Genomic DNA, 15894 nt, shown 5'->3' on the forward strand with positions numbered 1-15894 from the left:
CAGCTATGAGGAAGCAGGTCTGAGCACAGGCTGATCTAGTGATTAATGCTGAGTGTGTTGCAACCTGGGTTCATTTTTGTTTCTCCCCCTCCCTTCTCCCCGATTAATTTTATAAAATGTACAAGGACAGCTTCAGTGACTTGGGGAGCATTGGAACAGATCTGAAGTGGGGGGAGTTGCCCCAAGCCACCCCAAGGCTGGGTAAAAGCCATGCTCTGACTGGTGGCATGTTAGCCAAGATTGCATATAGCTTCTTCCTTTTTTTCTTCAGCCTTAGGAACCATTTGGTGTGCCATATTCACCACTATTGAAAAGGCATAACCCTTCTGAAGAGTAGGGTGATGGACCAATTACTCCCTTCCTCCCACTACCATGACCGCTTAGCTATACCTCTGGTGAATAGGTGGAAGGAGGCACATTTTGGGGAGGGTTAATTTCATCAACTAGGTCCTATGCACATTTGGTAAGACTCCCCTCAGGGCTGTAATGAAGAGAGTTATGGCTGTGGGTTTGGCAAAGGTCAAGTTTTGCTAGGGACCTTAAGGTAGCACTCTCAGCTTCAGTGTGCATGCAAATCGCCTGCATGTCCATGAAAATGCAGATTCTGATTTAACAGGTCTGGGGTGGGGCCTGAGGGCCTGCCTTTCTAACAGATTCCCAGGTGATGCTGATGCTGCAGGTCCATAGGCCACTCCAAATAACCAGGAGGCTGGAGGCTTTAGAGTTGTGGTTCTCACAGTCTGATTGGTATTACCAAGGAGCATCACCAGGAACTGGTTAGAAATGCAAGTTCTCAAGCCCCACCCAAATCTCCTAGATGGGACTTCCTGAGGGTGGGGCTCAGCAATCTGTTTTAGTAAGCCCTCCAGGGGATGCTGATGTACACTAATATTTGAGAAGCACTGACTTTATACAGACGCCATATATTTGCAAGTCATCATACTTGCTCATTGATCTTAGCATTCTCTCAGATGATTGGTCAGAGCGATCTTTGCTCACTTAACCATTGGGAAAATCTGTCATCTAGTTGTCTTTATAACTATCAGTGGTGTCTTTAGAGGTTGTAAAAATAAATTGTCTATTAAGTACGGCAGTCCTCCTCCTCTATGGTTTCAGTTACCTGTGGTCAACTATGGAATGAAAATATTCAATGAAAAATTCCAGAAATAAACAATTCATACATTTTAAGTGGCACGCTGTTCTGAATAACTTGAGGAAATCTCATGCCATCCCACTCCATCCCGCTCAGGATGTGAATCACCCTCTGGTCCAGCATACGCATGCTGTAGACACAACCCACTTGACAGTCACTAAGTAGATGACTTGGGGTTAGCAGGTCAACTGTCATGGGATCGCAATGCTTGTGTTCAAGGAAACCTTATTTAGTTTAATAATGGCCCTGAAGCACATGAGTAGTGATGCTGGCATATTATTAAAATTGTTCCATTTTATTATTAGTTATTGTTGTTAATCTCTTACTGTGTCTAATTTATAAATTAAACTTTATCATAGGTATGTATGTAAAGGAAAATACCACAGCATATGGAGTGTTCAGTACTATCTGTGGTTTCAGGCATCTACTGGGCACCTTGGAATATATCCCCTGAGGATGAGGGAGGACTACTGTCAAGGTCTGGGTTTATGGACATTCTAGAAAAAGCCTCTTTGGTCCTAGAGTATACTGGGCTAGGGTTGTGGGGAGGTGCAGAAGAAGTAGAAGAATCTCCCTCCATGAAAGCCACCTCTGAGGTATAAGGGCTTGCTAAAAGATTGCCAGGCCACACCTACACACTTTTTGATTTGGTAGATCTGACATGGGGACTGAGAGTTTGCATTTTTAATAAATTCCCAGGTGATAGCACTGCTGCTGGCCAGGGACCATTTCTGAGACCCATTTCTTTACAGCATTCATTCCCAAGAGGCCATCTTCTTCCAGCCTCCTGCCCCTCTTGCAGGAAGACTGTGGGGGATGAGTGTGGAGAAGAGGTAGAGGCAGGGGGACCCTCCATCAGAGGTGTGTGTCTGCAGAAGCAAACTCATTCCAGGGCCAGACTTCAACCATCTTTACTTCAACAGGTGACGCTGATAGGTAAGTGGTCCTATTAATACATACCACAAGACCCAGGGGAAGCCAAGTCTCTGGGCTGAGGAATGTGCCCCACTGCTCCTTGGAGGTGAAGCTTCCGGAGTGATGTTTGAGAAGGGCACTGACTTGGATCACCACGCTTTAGGTGCACACAAAATAGTGACAGTTGCAACGTGTCAAACTGAGGTGTGGTCCTTCCCTGGCAGGGATTTCCCGACTCAGCTGCAGCACAGGGCAGGTGATTGATCTGTAGCACTGGTTCTCAACTCTGCTGTACAAGTTAAATATATACATAATAAAGATGCCCATGCCCCTCTCCAGACCAATGACATCAGATGGGGATGGGGCAGGTTCTGAGGGAGAGTTAGGTGGTTCTGATGTGCAGATGGGTTGAGAGTTCCTGCTCTCCCGCTGAGTGCTCTCCAAGGCTGGGTGTGTGTGTGTGTGTGTGTGTGTGTGGCGGGGGGATCTCTATTAGCCTTTCTCCGAGGCCTAGACTTCAGTGGGAACTTTCTGATTTCGAACACTGATGGTATTAAAAGCCAAGAGAAAAAGTAATGAGAGTGTCCCTGGATTGCCCTAATGTTATCTGTCCATCCCTTTGAAAATATTATTTGGCTTTTATGTGAAAGCAGAATAAAATGCCACATCAAAATAGTCATATCTAGGGGCTTTTTAAACCATTTCGGATGTTAAAAAGAAACTGCAGTACCCAGCGTCATGCACTGCTAACTGTTGTATGGTGGAAGGTCATTAGTGTGATACCTGTGCCTTCTTGATAAAAATGGGAATTATTACAAAGTACTTGAGCTTTGGGGCTATGTTAATAAATTAAATTTAGGGACTTACAAGGATTCAGTTGTCTAAAATATAGATCTGCTGTGTGTAGTTATAATGTTTAATATGAAATAGATATTTCATATCTATATTTGGAAAACATAATATGGAAATAACTGTCCCTATAATTGTATGAGAAGAATAAAAACAGTTCCTTTAGAATTCTTATTGTTTTCTTTATTCTTCTTCAGGCTAAGACAACGCATAGCTTTTGGTTGATATAGGTAACCCTGGTTACCACTAAAGGGTGATCCCCTTCAGATAATAAACCCATTTAATTCCAGTTTCACTCCCTTCGCCAGGAGGGCAGCTCACAATCAGCTTGGTGGTGATGGGGATTTTGCTGCCAGACGGGTTTCCTTCAAAGGAGACTGTGATGTTGTTGATCTTCTTGGGCCGCACAGACTCTACAGCGCGAACGGTGAAGGCTGGGTTATCCACGATAATGGAGAAGGTCACCAAGTGATAGAAAACATTCTTGAAGGGGATGATTATGCTGTACCCGGCTCGGATTGGGAAGGGACCTTGGGGCTTGGGAGGCAGAGCCATTCCAAAGAGGGGGATGATATACTCTCCACCTGCGAGCGATGATAGAATTAGGATGCCCTTGGTCTCACCCAGGTGGCTGGGCTCGAAGAAGACTTCCACGCTGGCTTCAGTGCCTCCCTGGCCTCCTGCGGCTGCATTAATGAGTTTTTCTGCGTGGAAGTCTGTACAGTCGGTCTGAAAGGGCAACAGACAAACTTAGCTCACATGAGATCCTGAAGAGCACACCAGGAGCTCAAGTTCACCCCAGTCCCTCCACTCCTGGACATCAAGCAAGATGTCTGTGTGAGACTGGGAATGTTATAAAGTTGTGTCCTTATAACTCCCTTGCAGGGTAGGTATTACTAATTATTATTTCTCTTTTGCTACAAAGAAACAAAGGCAAAGAGATGTTAATAATGTGTACCGAGACACACAGCCAGATTATGTTGACAGGGTAGTCATGGAGGCTGGTCCCCTATATCCGGTTCTTTTCTTCTATGAACGTGGAAAACCAAACGTTCTGGCTCCTAGAGGATGGGTGGCGCTAGTTCCAGACAACTAGCTGTGAGCAGAAGTGAAAGGTGTCACTTCCATGCTAGAGCCTTTCATTGCCAATTTAACTCCTGTCAGGGTCTTTTCACGCCTCTGATACTGTACTGGAAATATCTGAGATGGTGCTTGAATCCCAAGGGACTGAGATGAGCAGGATCCCCTGCTGGCCTCTCTGGAAAATTGCTCGAATGAGAAACAAGCCTTCATCTTAAGCCCCTGTGGTTGTTACTGCACATAACCTAGCGTCTCTTGGCTGAAACAACTGATCAAGAGCCTCTGCCTCTTGTCTACAGCCACAAGATCTCTGATTTCACCCGGGCATGTGACTGCCCAGTACAAAAACTACCTTTCCTAGCGCCTTTGTTGACAGGTGTGGTCCTGTGAAGTTTTGTTCCATGGAATATTGGTGGAGGTGATATATACAACTGTCCCCTCTTCCCTTGTAGCTGGCTGGAATATGGATGTCCTGATAAACCATCTTGGCCCATGTGGACCAAAGCAGCTCCCTGCAGAGGGCAGAGCATTGGGACAGAAGGTGTCTGGGGGCCTGGTGTCAGCGAGCTGCCATTCCAGCTCAAACTGCTTATGCCCAGACTGTTATCTGTGAGAGAAACCAACATCTAATTTGCTGTTATTTGTGGTTTCTGTTTTTTAGAATTTTATTTTATTTTTTTTACACAGAGATGAGGTCTTGCTATGTTGCCCAGGTTGGTCTTCAACTCCTGGCTATACCGATGTTCCCACCTGAGCCTCCCAAAGGGCTAGGACTGCAGGTGTGATCCACTGTGCCTAGCTTTGGGTTTCTGTTTTAGTAGTTGAACCTATATTCCAACTGAGGTAACAGCTAATGTGTATGGAGCACTTACTATAGGCTAGGCTCTAAGAAAATGGCTTTAGATACATATTTAAAATCCTTACAGCAATCCTGCAAGGTTGGGGGGTATTATCCCCATTTATAAATAAGCTTAGAGAGCTGAAGCAAATTAGTCATACAAAGAGTAAGTGGTGAAGCCAGGACTCCAACCCATGTCTGTTTGATTCCACAGCCGATATCATGACCACTAAGCTATACTGTCTCTCCCTATGGATCACTGAGCGTGCTGTGCGAAACAAAACTCCCCTACGCTCCATCACAGCTTGCTAAGACAGAAAGTCTATAATGGCAGAACCCAGGCCTGGTGCTGTTTGCTTCTAGCTAGGAGTTTCCAGGCTAGATTCAGGCCTCTGAGGCAGGTGTCACCATGGCAACGAAGCACCTGCGTCTCTCTGAGTCTCACATTCATGCTCCCTCTGAGTCTCACATTCATGCTCCCTCTGTGTCTCCTCCCATTGGTTTTGAACCCAGCGTTCATGTGAAGGAAGGGCAGAAGGTAGAGCAGGGGCCACTCACCCTGCAGTAGTATTCTGTCCTCTGCCGTGTGTAATTGATGAATTTCACAAGGATGATTTGGCTGCTGCCAAGGACAGTCTGGAAGTGAACGGGCTTTTCCGGAAGTGCTGGCGTGGCTTTCAGATTGAGCTCATACTGGTAGTAACCCAAGTCAGTGTTGTGCAAAGTTAGTCTTCCGAAGGTTTCTCCAGCTTTCAGGGGCTGGAATTCAAATGAGAACGTGCCCTGGAAGAGAAAACAGAGGATCCTGTCATGCTGAAAGGCTAACTCATCGCCTGCCACCTAGAGAACTGCCCAAGGTTCCATAGCGGGTTGGGGGCAGAAATAGTGCACATGATTATGCTGCTCTTGCTCCTGGGGAACCTCTGTCCAAACCAGCCCACCCTCCCTCCCCTGTACCTCTCCTAGCTTTCTCCAGTTCAGGTGATTCTATATCTGGAATCTCTATGAATCTAAGTGCAGGTGCTGGACCCTCTCCTGAGAAGCACACATAGGGAGATGTGGAGATGGGCGAGTGCTGCCAGTAGGAGGGCTGAAGCTTAGGCAGCTCCTTCTTTGCTCATCGTCAATCTCAAAACAGTGTCCTAGGTTCTGCCATCCTCCATTATTACTCACAACAAAACAAAGCAGAACCAAAAAGCATTTCTTTTTTTTTTTTTTTTTTTTGAGACGGAGTCTCACTGTGTCTCCCAGGCTGGAGTGCAGTGGCGTGATCTCGGCTCACTGCAAGCTCCGCCTCCCGGGTTCACGCCATTCTCCCGCCTCAGCCTCCCAAGTAGCTGGGACTACAGGCGCCCGCCACCGTGCCCGGCTAATTTTTTGTATTTTTAGTAGAGACGGGGTTTCACCATGTTAGCCAGGATAGTCTCGATCTCCTGACCTCGTGATCCACCCGCCTCGGTCTCCCAAAGTGCTGGGATTACAGGCTTGAGCCACCGCGCCCGGCCAAAAGCATTTCTTATATAGCGAAACAAGGGAAACAACTCAAATGTACTATTAGTAGACTAAACAAATTACGGTTTTCTCACTTCAGTGGAATATTGTGTAGCCACTAGAAAGGATGAGGTAGAGCGGGGCCGGGCGCAGTGGCTCACACCTGTGATCCCAACACTTTGGGAGGCTGAGGCGGTTGGATCACGAGGTCAGGAGTTCGAGACCAGCCTGACCAACATGGTGAAACCCCATTTCTAAAAAAATACAAAAATTAACTGGGCGCAGTGGTGCATGCCTGGAGTCCCAGCTACTAGGGAGGCTGAGGCAGGAGAATCACTTGAACCTGCAAAGCAGAGATTACAGTGAGCTAAGATCGTGTCACTCCACTCCATAGCCTGGGCAACAGAGTAAGACTCCGTTTCAAAAAAAAAAAAAAAAAGAGAACAATACACATTGAAGTGAAAGGTGTTGATGTTTAAAGTGGAAGAAAGGAGGTTCCAGAAATGCGTATATAGTATGAGCTCTTTTTTGTGAAGAGTATGTCTATGCATGTATAGAAAGAGACTGTTAGAATATATACCACACAGTTACCAGTAGTTATGTTAGGGTGGGAAAATGGGATTCTGGAGACTTATTTTCAATTTCATATGCTTTTATATAGGTAAAATTTGGTTTTACTATGAGTAGGTATTTAAAAAAACAACTAGTTCTGCTTTTTTTTTTTTTTTGAGACGGAGTCTCTCGCCTTGTCGCCCCAGGCTGGAGGCAGGACTGTGGATCTCAGCTCACTGTAAGCCTGGCCCCTGGAAGTTTGCCACCTATTCTCCTGCCTCGCAGCCCGAGTAGCTGGGACTACAGGCGCCTCACACTGGCTCGCTAGTTTTTATTTTTAGTAGACTTGCCTGCACCTGTTAGCTGATGGTCTTGGATCTCTGATCTTTGTGGACCAAATCTGTCTCGGTCTCCCAAAGTGCTGGGATTACAGGCTTGAGCCACCGCGCCCGGCAAAAACAACTAGTTCTTATTGAAAAATATCAGAGGCTGGGCGCAGTGGCTCACACCTATGCTTTGGGTGGGTGAGGCAGGAAGATCACTTGAGCCCAGGAGTTTGAGACCAGCCTGGGCAGCATAGCGAGAGCCTGTTTCTACAAAAAAAAAAAAAAAAAAAAAAAAAAAAAAAAAATTAGCTGAGTGTATGTAGCAGCACACGCCTGTAGTCCTAGCTACTCAGGAGGCTGAGGCAGGAGGAGTCCTTGATTGTAGGAGTTTAAGGCTGCAGGGAGCTATGATCATACCACTGCACTCCAGCCTGGAAGACACAGTGAGACCCCATCTCTAAAAAAGTTTTTTGAAAAAGAAAAATATCAGAATAAAAAGAGGATATCACTGAAGTTATAGATGTTTAACAAAAAAGAATATAGTACAATAATTTAGATAATTTTACCACAATTTAAAAACTAGATAAAATAGACATGTGTGTAAACAAATATAACCTATAAAAACAGACCCCACTTTGGGAGGCCGAGGCAGGCGGATCACCTAAGATTGGGAGTTCGAGATCAGCCTGACCAACAGGGAGAAACCCCATCTCTACTAAAAATACAAAATTAGCTGGGTGTGGTGGCGCATGCCTGTGATCCCAGCTACTCAGGAGGCTGAGGCAGGAGAATTGCTTGAATCTGGGAGGCGGAGGCTGTGGTGAGCTGAGATCACGCCATTGCACTCCAGCCTGGGCAACAAGAGCAAAACCCCGTCTTTGGGGGGGAAAAAAAATCAGACCCAAGAACATATAGAAAATCTACTTAGTTCTATCAATATAACCATTAGAGAAATGTAATCAATAGTAAAAAAAAAAAAAAAAAAAAAAAAAAAATCCTTAAAGAAATCCCAGGTTCATAAATGTTTACTTGTAAGTTATACCAGACAATCAAGGATGAAAGAATTCTAGTATTCCACAAATTCTTTCGGAGAAAAGACCAAGAGGGAACCCGCTCCAACCAGCATAAAGTTGATACCAAAATCCAACAATAATAAGAGGAGAAAGAAAAACTGGATGCCAGTCTTTCTCCTGAACATAGTGAATTTTAGAAGATGGCTGGGTACAAAGTCATTATACAAAATAAATGAACTGTAGCCAGGTGCGGTGGCTCACGCCTGTAATCCCAGCACTTTGGGAGGCCGAGGCAGGAGGACCATTTGAGGCCAGGAGTTTGAGACCAGCCTGGCCAACATGGTGAAACCCTGTCTCTACTAAAAATACAAAAATAGCCACGTGTGGTGGCGCATGCCTGTAATCCCAGCTACTGAGGAGGTTGAGGTATGAGAATCGCTTGAACCCGGGAGGTGGAGGTTGCAGTGAGCCTGATCATGCCACTGCACTTCAGCCTGGGTGACAAAGCGAGATTCTGTCACAAACAAACAAACCCAAAATAAGTGAATTGTAAAAGATGATGGGGTATAAAATCAATATACAAAAATCAATTATATTTCTATATGCTTACAACAAATAATGAAATAAAAAAAAACTATTTGTAATAGCATCAAAGTATATAAAACCTAGAAATAAGCCTAACAAGAGATGAATGAAGTCTCTACATAGAAACCCCCCCCCAAAAAAAAATGTTATTGAGAGAAATTTAAAAAGACTTAAATAAGTAGAGATTTGTTTGTGGATTGGAAATCTCAATATTGTAAAGATATGAATTCTCCTTCTAATACACAGGCCCAAGATGGTCCTCAATAATCCCCACCTCTGGGGATTCCCAGCCTCGTGCAGTCTTCTCCCACACGATACCGACCTGTGTGACCATCGGCATATGGCAGAAAAGATGGCATGTCACTTCTGAGATTACATGATGAAAGACTGTGGCTTCTATTTTTTTTTTTTTTTTTTTGAGACAGTCTTGCTCTGTCACCCAGGCTGGAGTGCAGTGTTGCCATCTCGGCTCACTGCAATCTCTGCTTCCCAGGTTCAAGCAATTCACTTGCCTCACCCTCCTGAGTAGCTGGGACTACAGGCACACGCCACAATGCCCGGCTAATTTTTGTATTTTTAGTAGAGATGGGGTTTCACTGTGTTGGCCAGGCTGGTCTCGAACTCTTGACCTTGTGATCAGCCTCCCTCGGCCTCCCACAGTGCTGGGATTACAGGTGTGAGCCACCACACCCAGCCTGTGGCTTCTATTCTTGCATGAGAGCCCCCAATTCAAAGGCAACTCTGGGTTCTTGGGCTGTCAGGACTGATGCTCTTTTACCTTCCTTCTGCTTTTCCCCTATAGTGGCTGATACTGCATCCATCTGCTAGCTTTTTTTTTTGTAGAAACAGGCTCTCGCTATAGAACTCTTTCTCTTAGATCTCTCATCCTAGGGGAAGTGAGCGAGCTGCCATGTTGAAAGCAGCTCTAGGTAGAAACCTACATGGTGAGGAACTGAAGCCTCCAGCCAACAACTGGCAGGGAGGTAAGGCCTTTCCAGCAACCACATGGGTGAGTTTGGAGACAGAAAATCCAGCCCCAGTCATGCCTCAAGATGACTAGCGTCCTGGCTGACAACCTGATTCCAGCCTCCTGAGAGACCCTGAGCACAAAGCACCTGGCCAAGGTGCTGCTCTTGAATCTTGATTCTCAGAAACTGCACAGACAGTAAATGTTTGTTGTTTTAAGTAATGTTAATTTGTTACAGATCAACAAATAACTAATATAGTCTCAAAATAATCTATAGATTCAATGTAATCCCAATGAAAATCCCAACAGGTTATTTTTCTTTACTTTTTATTTTTTATTGAGGAAATTGACAAGCTGATTTCAAAATTGATATGGAAATGTAAAAGGCCAAGAATAGCTAAGATACTCTGGCAGAACAACAATATAAGAGGTTACTAAGTCTCAACATAAAGCTGGAATTATTGCTTGATTTACCAGACATCAAAGCTCACTCTAAGTGGGTAGTAATTGGGGTGCGCTGATATTGGCACAAATTCAGTAATTAGATCATTATGATATCACAGAAAAGCTAGAACAGACTCGTGCATAGATGAACTTGATTTATTTCATAAATGGTCCTGCAGAGCAGTGGGGGAAAAGATGGCCTTTTAAGTAAAAACAGTATGAGACAATTTATATCCATTTGGAAAAAAAAACTTGACTTCTGCTCACATGTGAAAAGCAATTTCAGGCTTTAGGCAAGATGATTGCAGCAGCATAGTTTGGTATCTCCCCAAATCTCCCCGCAAAATGCACAGATCTACTAGGTTAACAGCAGCAAGAACACATGGCCACGACTTATAACAAAACTCAGTGAAAAGGTAACCCCTGAAATCCCAAAATACGACTGGGTAGGACCAAATTATCAACAGCTAGCAGATGGATGCAGTATCAGCCACTATAGGGGAAAAGCAGAAGGAAGGTAAAAGAGCATCAGTCCTGACAGCCCAAGAACCCAGAGTTGCCTTTGAATTGGGGGCTCTCATGCAACCTGGAAAACTTTTTTTCCCTTGACATTGCATGAACAGGCAAAACCTGGAAAACCTGATACGACAATTTGACAACAGCAGCCTAAGCTAGAGGAATAATTTCGGGCTCCAGTTTATAGTTAATTGCAAAAACTGTTGCGATAAGATTGGACAATATGGGGCAGTATAGGCCATCTGAATGCACAAAACCAAGTGACTGAAGCTCCTTCCTAAGATAAAACTCCTGCACTGACAGAAATCTACGAAAGTAGAATCTATTTGACCGTAACAGAGACACTAGGGGTAAAGGAAAGATAGAGTTCAGAAAAAACTGGGGATGAGAGCAGAGAAAATAAATCTTAAAAGCATAAGGCTGTATTTGGGAAAAAAAAAATCAACATTTTGCAGTTACAACAGAGGAGAAAGCCTTAGATACACAGGTTACCCTCTCTTTCCAACAGTGTGGAAAAACCTAACATGAGCAATGGAAAAAGAAGATGGTAGAATTATACACAAAGTTATCATCTTAAAAAAGTGAATGTGAGCAGAGTAACAATGAAGACAAGACGGGAAGAGATATCCACAAAACAAAAGAGAAAAAGAGAACAGAACAGCCCAGATAACGAGACAGCACATGGGGGAATATAAACTTGACTATGTCAGCATATTAAATACAAATAATATAAATAACTCCAGTGAAAAGTAAAGATTGCTAGGATGGATTAAAAAAACAAATCTGACTGGACATGGTGGCTCACGCCTGTAACTCTTGGGCTCAAGCAATCCACCGTCCTCAGCACTTTGGGAGGCTGAGGCGGGCGGATTGCTTGAGCCTAGGAGTTTGAGATGAGCCTACAAAAAAACATAAAAATTAGCCGGGCATGGTGACACGCACCTGTAGTCCCAGCTACTCGGGAGGCTTAGGTGGGAGGACCACCTGAGCCTGGGGAGGTTGAAGCTACAGTGAGCTGTGATCACACCACTGCACTCCAGCCTGGGTGTCAGAGTGAGACCCTGTCTCAACCCCCTCTCCACCCCTCACCCCTCATCTATATACTGTTTATAAAAGACACATTTAAATTATAAGGGCACAGAAAGTTTGAAAGTATGATAATTAAAACATACACTATGCAAATACTAACCAGAAGAAAGTTGTATTAATAGCAGACAAAATGATCTTCAAGGCCAAATCGTTAGTAGAGACAAAGAGGATCACTTCGTAATGAAAAGAGTTTCAAGTACCGGAAAAATACTACCATTTTTACTTAACCAAAACATAGCTTCAAAGTATACAAAGCAAAACATGACAAACTACAAGAAGAAACAAACAGATCCACAATCATAGTGATATACTTTAATGTACTCTCTTAACTGATTAAAAAAAAAAAAAAAGCAGACAAAAATATCAGTAAGAATATAGGAAACTGAACCCAACTGGGCGTGGTGGCTCACGCCTGTAATTCCAGTAGCATTTTGGGAGGCTGAGGAGGGCAGATCATGTGAGGTAAGGAGTTTCTGACGAGCTTGGCCAACATGGCAAAACCCCATTTGTACTAAAAATATAAAAATTAGCAGGCCGTAGTGGTGTGCGCCTGTAATCCCAGCTACTCAGGAGGCTGAGGCAGGAGCATTGCTTGAACCTGGGAGGCAGAGGCTGCAGTGAGCTGATATCACGCCACTGCACTCCAGCTGACTGAGTGAGACTCTGTCTAAAAAATAAACCTCAAAATGGCAAATGCATTCTTTTAAAAAAATAGATGGAGGATTGAAAAACAAAAACAAAAACAACCACCTCACAAAACCACACACCGGGCCATAAAAACAAGTCTAAACACATTTTAGAGAACTGAAATAACATAGAATATGTTCTCAGATCACAAAGTAATTTAAAAAATAACTAGAAAAATCCACATGTTTAGAAATTAAGAAACTCTTATAATCATTAGTTAAAAAAGTATTAATCACAAAAATTAGAACCTTTTTGAACTGAATAAAAAACACTACAATCACAATTCGTATAACGGCTAAAGCAGTACTTAGATATTTATAATCTTAAATGTATAGATTGGAAAATCAGGAAGACTAGAAGTCAAAGCACTAAGCATTCATCTTAGAAATTAGATGAGCCTCCAGTATCCCAAAGGAAGCAGAAGGAAGGAAATAATAAAGACAAAAGCAGAAATCAAGTGACCAGAAAGCAACCATACGATAGAGTCACAACGGAGCCAAAAGATGCATTTTGGAAAGAAACCTCTGGTAAGACTACTCAAGAAACAGAGAGAGAAGGCACAACAACCAACATTAGAAATGAAAAAGCGACGTCATATTAAAAAGGTAATATGATATTAAGAATTGTATACCAACATTTTAATATATGGATGAAATGAACATGGTCTTATTACTGACTCAAGTAGAAACAGAAAATCTAAGTAGTCCAATAACCCATTAAAGGAATTGAATAGTAGTAGACAAATAAGTAGTAGACAATCTCCTCCACCTCCACACATACAAAAACCAACCAGGCCTAGGTGGTTACATCTGCGAGTTCAAGAAAGACATAATTTCAATCTTTTATAAACTCACAGAATCCAGAAAGTGAGAAAATGCCTGACTCTATATGGCTTGCAAAACTTTGATACGCAAACTGGACAGAGACAGTACGAGAGAGGAAAATGGTGATCTAAGCTCACTCATGAACACAGATGCAGATCTCCTATACATAATATTACCCAACTGAAATCAATCTGTTTGTAAAAAGGGAAATTAAGTCCATGAGGAGTTAGCAGTTTATCAGATTAGTAAACCTTAAAAAAAACCTGACAATACCAAGGGTTGGTGAAGATGTTGAACATCAGGAACTCTCATCACTGATTGGCAATTACCTACTAAAGTGATAGCTATGCACACTCTATGACCAGTGGTTCTACTCCTAGGCACACACTGTGGAACAAAGTATGCCTATGCGCATTGGGAGGATACATGTATCAGGAGATCCATGGCTACATTTTTCGGGATAACTAGACATTGAAACCAACACAAATGACCAGCCACTGAAGAATGAATATCTAAGTTGTGGTCTAGTCACACAATGGGATATTCCACAGCAGCAAAGACATATGAACCTCAGCTGCGTGCAACAACATAGATGGCTGTCTCAATCACAATATTGAGCAAAAGAAAGAACACATTAGAGAAAGCATATGCTGTGATTTCTCTCACAGAAAGTTCAAAAACAGGCAAATCTAAACTGTATTGCTCAAAAACAACAACAACAAAATGATCACAAAATAAGAACACTGGTAACTCTGAGGGGTGAGAGAGGGAGGATGTTGTGATTGCAGAGGGGCACATGGCTGAAGGAGGTTTCTGGGGTGATGGCAATTTCATAATTCTTGGCCTGGGTATGAAACAGATATTTATTTCACAGTTATTTGTTTGAAACACACGTTTTAATACATTACAGGTATATATATGTTTTATAGACTTTTCGGTATAGATTTGATAGCTCACAGTGAAAAAGATCAAAATAAAATAAAGGGCATGGAGACTTGCTCTGAAGAACAAAATGGATTGTAGATTCTGCAGAGGAAGGGAGTCGGCGGGGGCTGGAGTGAGGGGAACTCGTCAGGTCAGTTGAAGGTGGAGAAACAGAAGAGATTTGATAGAATCTGGACAGTGAGAGTTTGGAGTGATAACCAGATAAAAAGACTCCAAAGAAAGTTAATCTCCCGACTAGTTCACAATTCTGTAATTCCATCCATGCCCTCCTAACCACTGTCAGTTTTCTTGTGCTCCTTCCTGAAGTAGTACGTGTGTGTGTGCACATGCTATTACGTACCTTGTTTTCCTTTTCACACCTATTCTGTACTACTTTTATTTTATTTTATTTTGAGATAGAGTCTTGCTCTGTTGCCCAGGCTGTAGTGCAGTGGTGCGATCTCGCCTCACTGCAACCTCCACCTCCCGGGTTCAAGCAATTCTTCTGCCTCAGCCTCCCGAGTAGCTGGGATTACAGGCGTCCACCACCATACCGGGCTAATTTTTGTATTTTTAGTAGAGATGGAGTTTCACCATGTTGGCCAGGCTAGTCTCAAACTCCTGACCTCAAGTGATCTGCCCTCCCTGGCCTCCCAAAGTGGTGGGATTATAGGCGTGAGTGACCGCGCCTGGACTTTCTACTACTTTTATAATTATCAAAAAACAAGAAAAACAGTTTTAGCTGGAACAAAGCAAACAAACAAATCATAGAGACAAGGTTCATAGGAGAGAATTCCGAACTACATGCCCAAGCTCCTGTGAGGACTTTAGCAACAAGGAAAGGAACATGAGGGTGATTGTCCCATCCCCTGCCTTCCTGACCACTGCCAGGCCAGCCCACCCTCCGGGAATGCAGAGTGTGGATCCAGAGGTCTTGTGGGTGGAAGCCACTGTCACAGCTCTCAGGGAGCCCCTGACAGCCAAGGGGCCGTACCTCAGAGTTGGGAGGTACCACGAACTGGGAGGGCAGGGCGATGTCGGGCATCCGGCATTCCGTGGAGAAGGTCACCAAGTAGGGCAGAGGGTTCTCCAACCTGATGGAGGCTGATGCAACTTGCCGGACTGGGGTCACCATCTCGATGGTTTTGATGATGCCTGAAGGGATGACCCTGAAACTCACATTGTAGTACAAGAACTCATTTGTCACCTCGTTTCGGAAGATCACCTGCATTCACGGGCAGAGAGGGAGGAAACAGGGAAGAGCAGGGGTGAGCCGGAAGCCTCTGCACATTTTCAGGGGCTGCTTCTCTTTGCTAGCATTGTTTGGCATGTGAAGCACGGGTACCAGGCTGACAGGACCCTCACAGCCTACCCGGATCCCTGCCAGTCAGACTTTCTAGTTAGGGATTCTAGTCCGGCTCCTCCCAGATGAGCGATTATTAAACAGCCTGGGCTTGCGTTAGAAGAGGCTAGAGCAGGACTGTCCAATGCCAGCACTTTCCTGGTGGGGACAGCTGGCCGGCTCTGGAAAACAAGCAAGACCTCTGAGGTAAGTTTCAATGGGCTGGGCTTGCCTGCCTCTCTCTCTTTCTTTCTTTCTTTCTTTCTTTTTTTTTTAGAGTCTCACTCTGTTGCCCAGGC

The 15894-nt window shown here is 43.9% G+C and overlaps 1 protein-coding gene across 3 annotated transcripts in view; it reads right to left on the reverse strand.

Annotated features, from left to right (window-relative positions):
* Nucleotides 1-2970: 2970 nt before the first annotated feature.
* Nucleotides 2971-15894, reverse strand: part of HYDIN (HYDIN axonemal central pair apparatus protein) — a 415044-nt gene continuing 402120 nt past the window's right edge. For all 3 annotated transcript variants that reach the window (XM_021932150.2, XM_021932149.2, XM_021932148.2), the window contains exons 84-86: nt 15248-15478; nt 5394-5618; nt 2971-3646 (exon numbers count right to left, since the gene is read on the reverse strand). In XM_021932150.2, the coding sequence (XP_021787842.2) occupies nt 3164-3646; nt 5394-5618; nt 15248-15478 (939 nt within the window). In that variant the 3' untranslated portion in view covers nt 2971-3163. The remainder of the gene's footprint in view (nt 3647-5393; nt 5619-15247; nt 15479-15894) is intronic.

This window comes from Papio anubis, chromosome 18 (assembly GCF_008728515.1).
Source record: "Papio anubis isolate 15944 chromosome 18, Panubis1.0, whole genome shotgun sequence".
In the NCBI taxonomy this organism is placed as follows: Eukaryota; Metazoa; Chordata; class Mammalia; order Primates; family Cercopithecidae; genus Papio; species Papio anubis.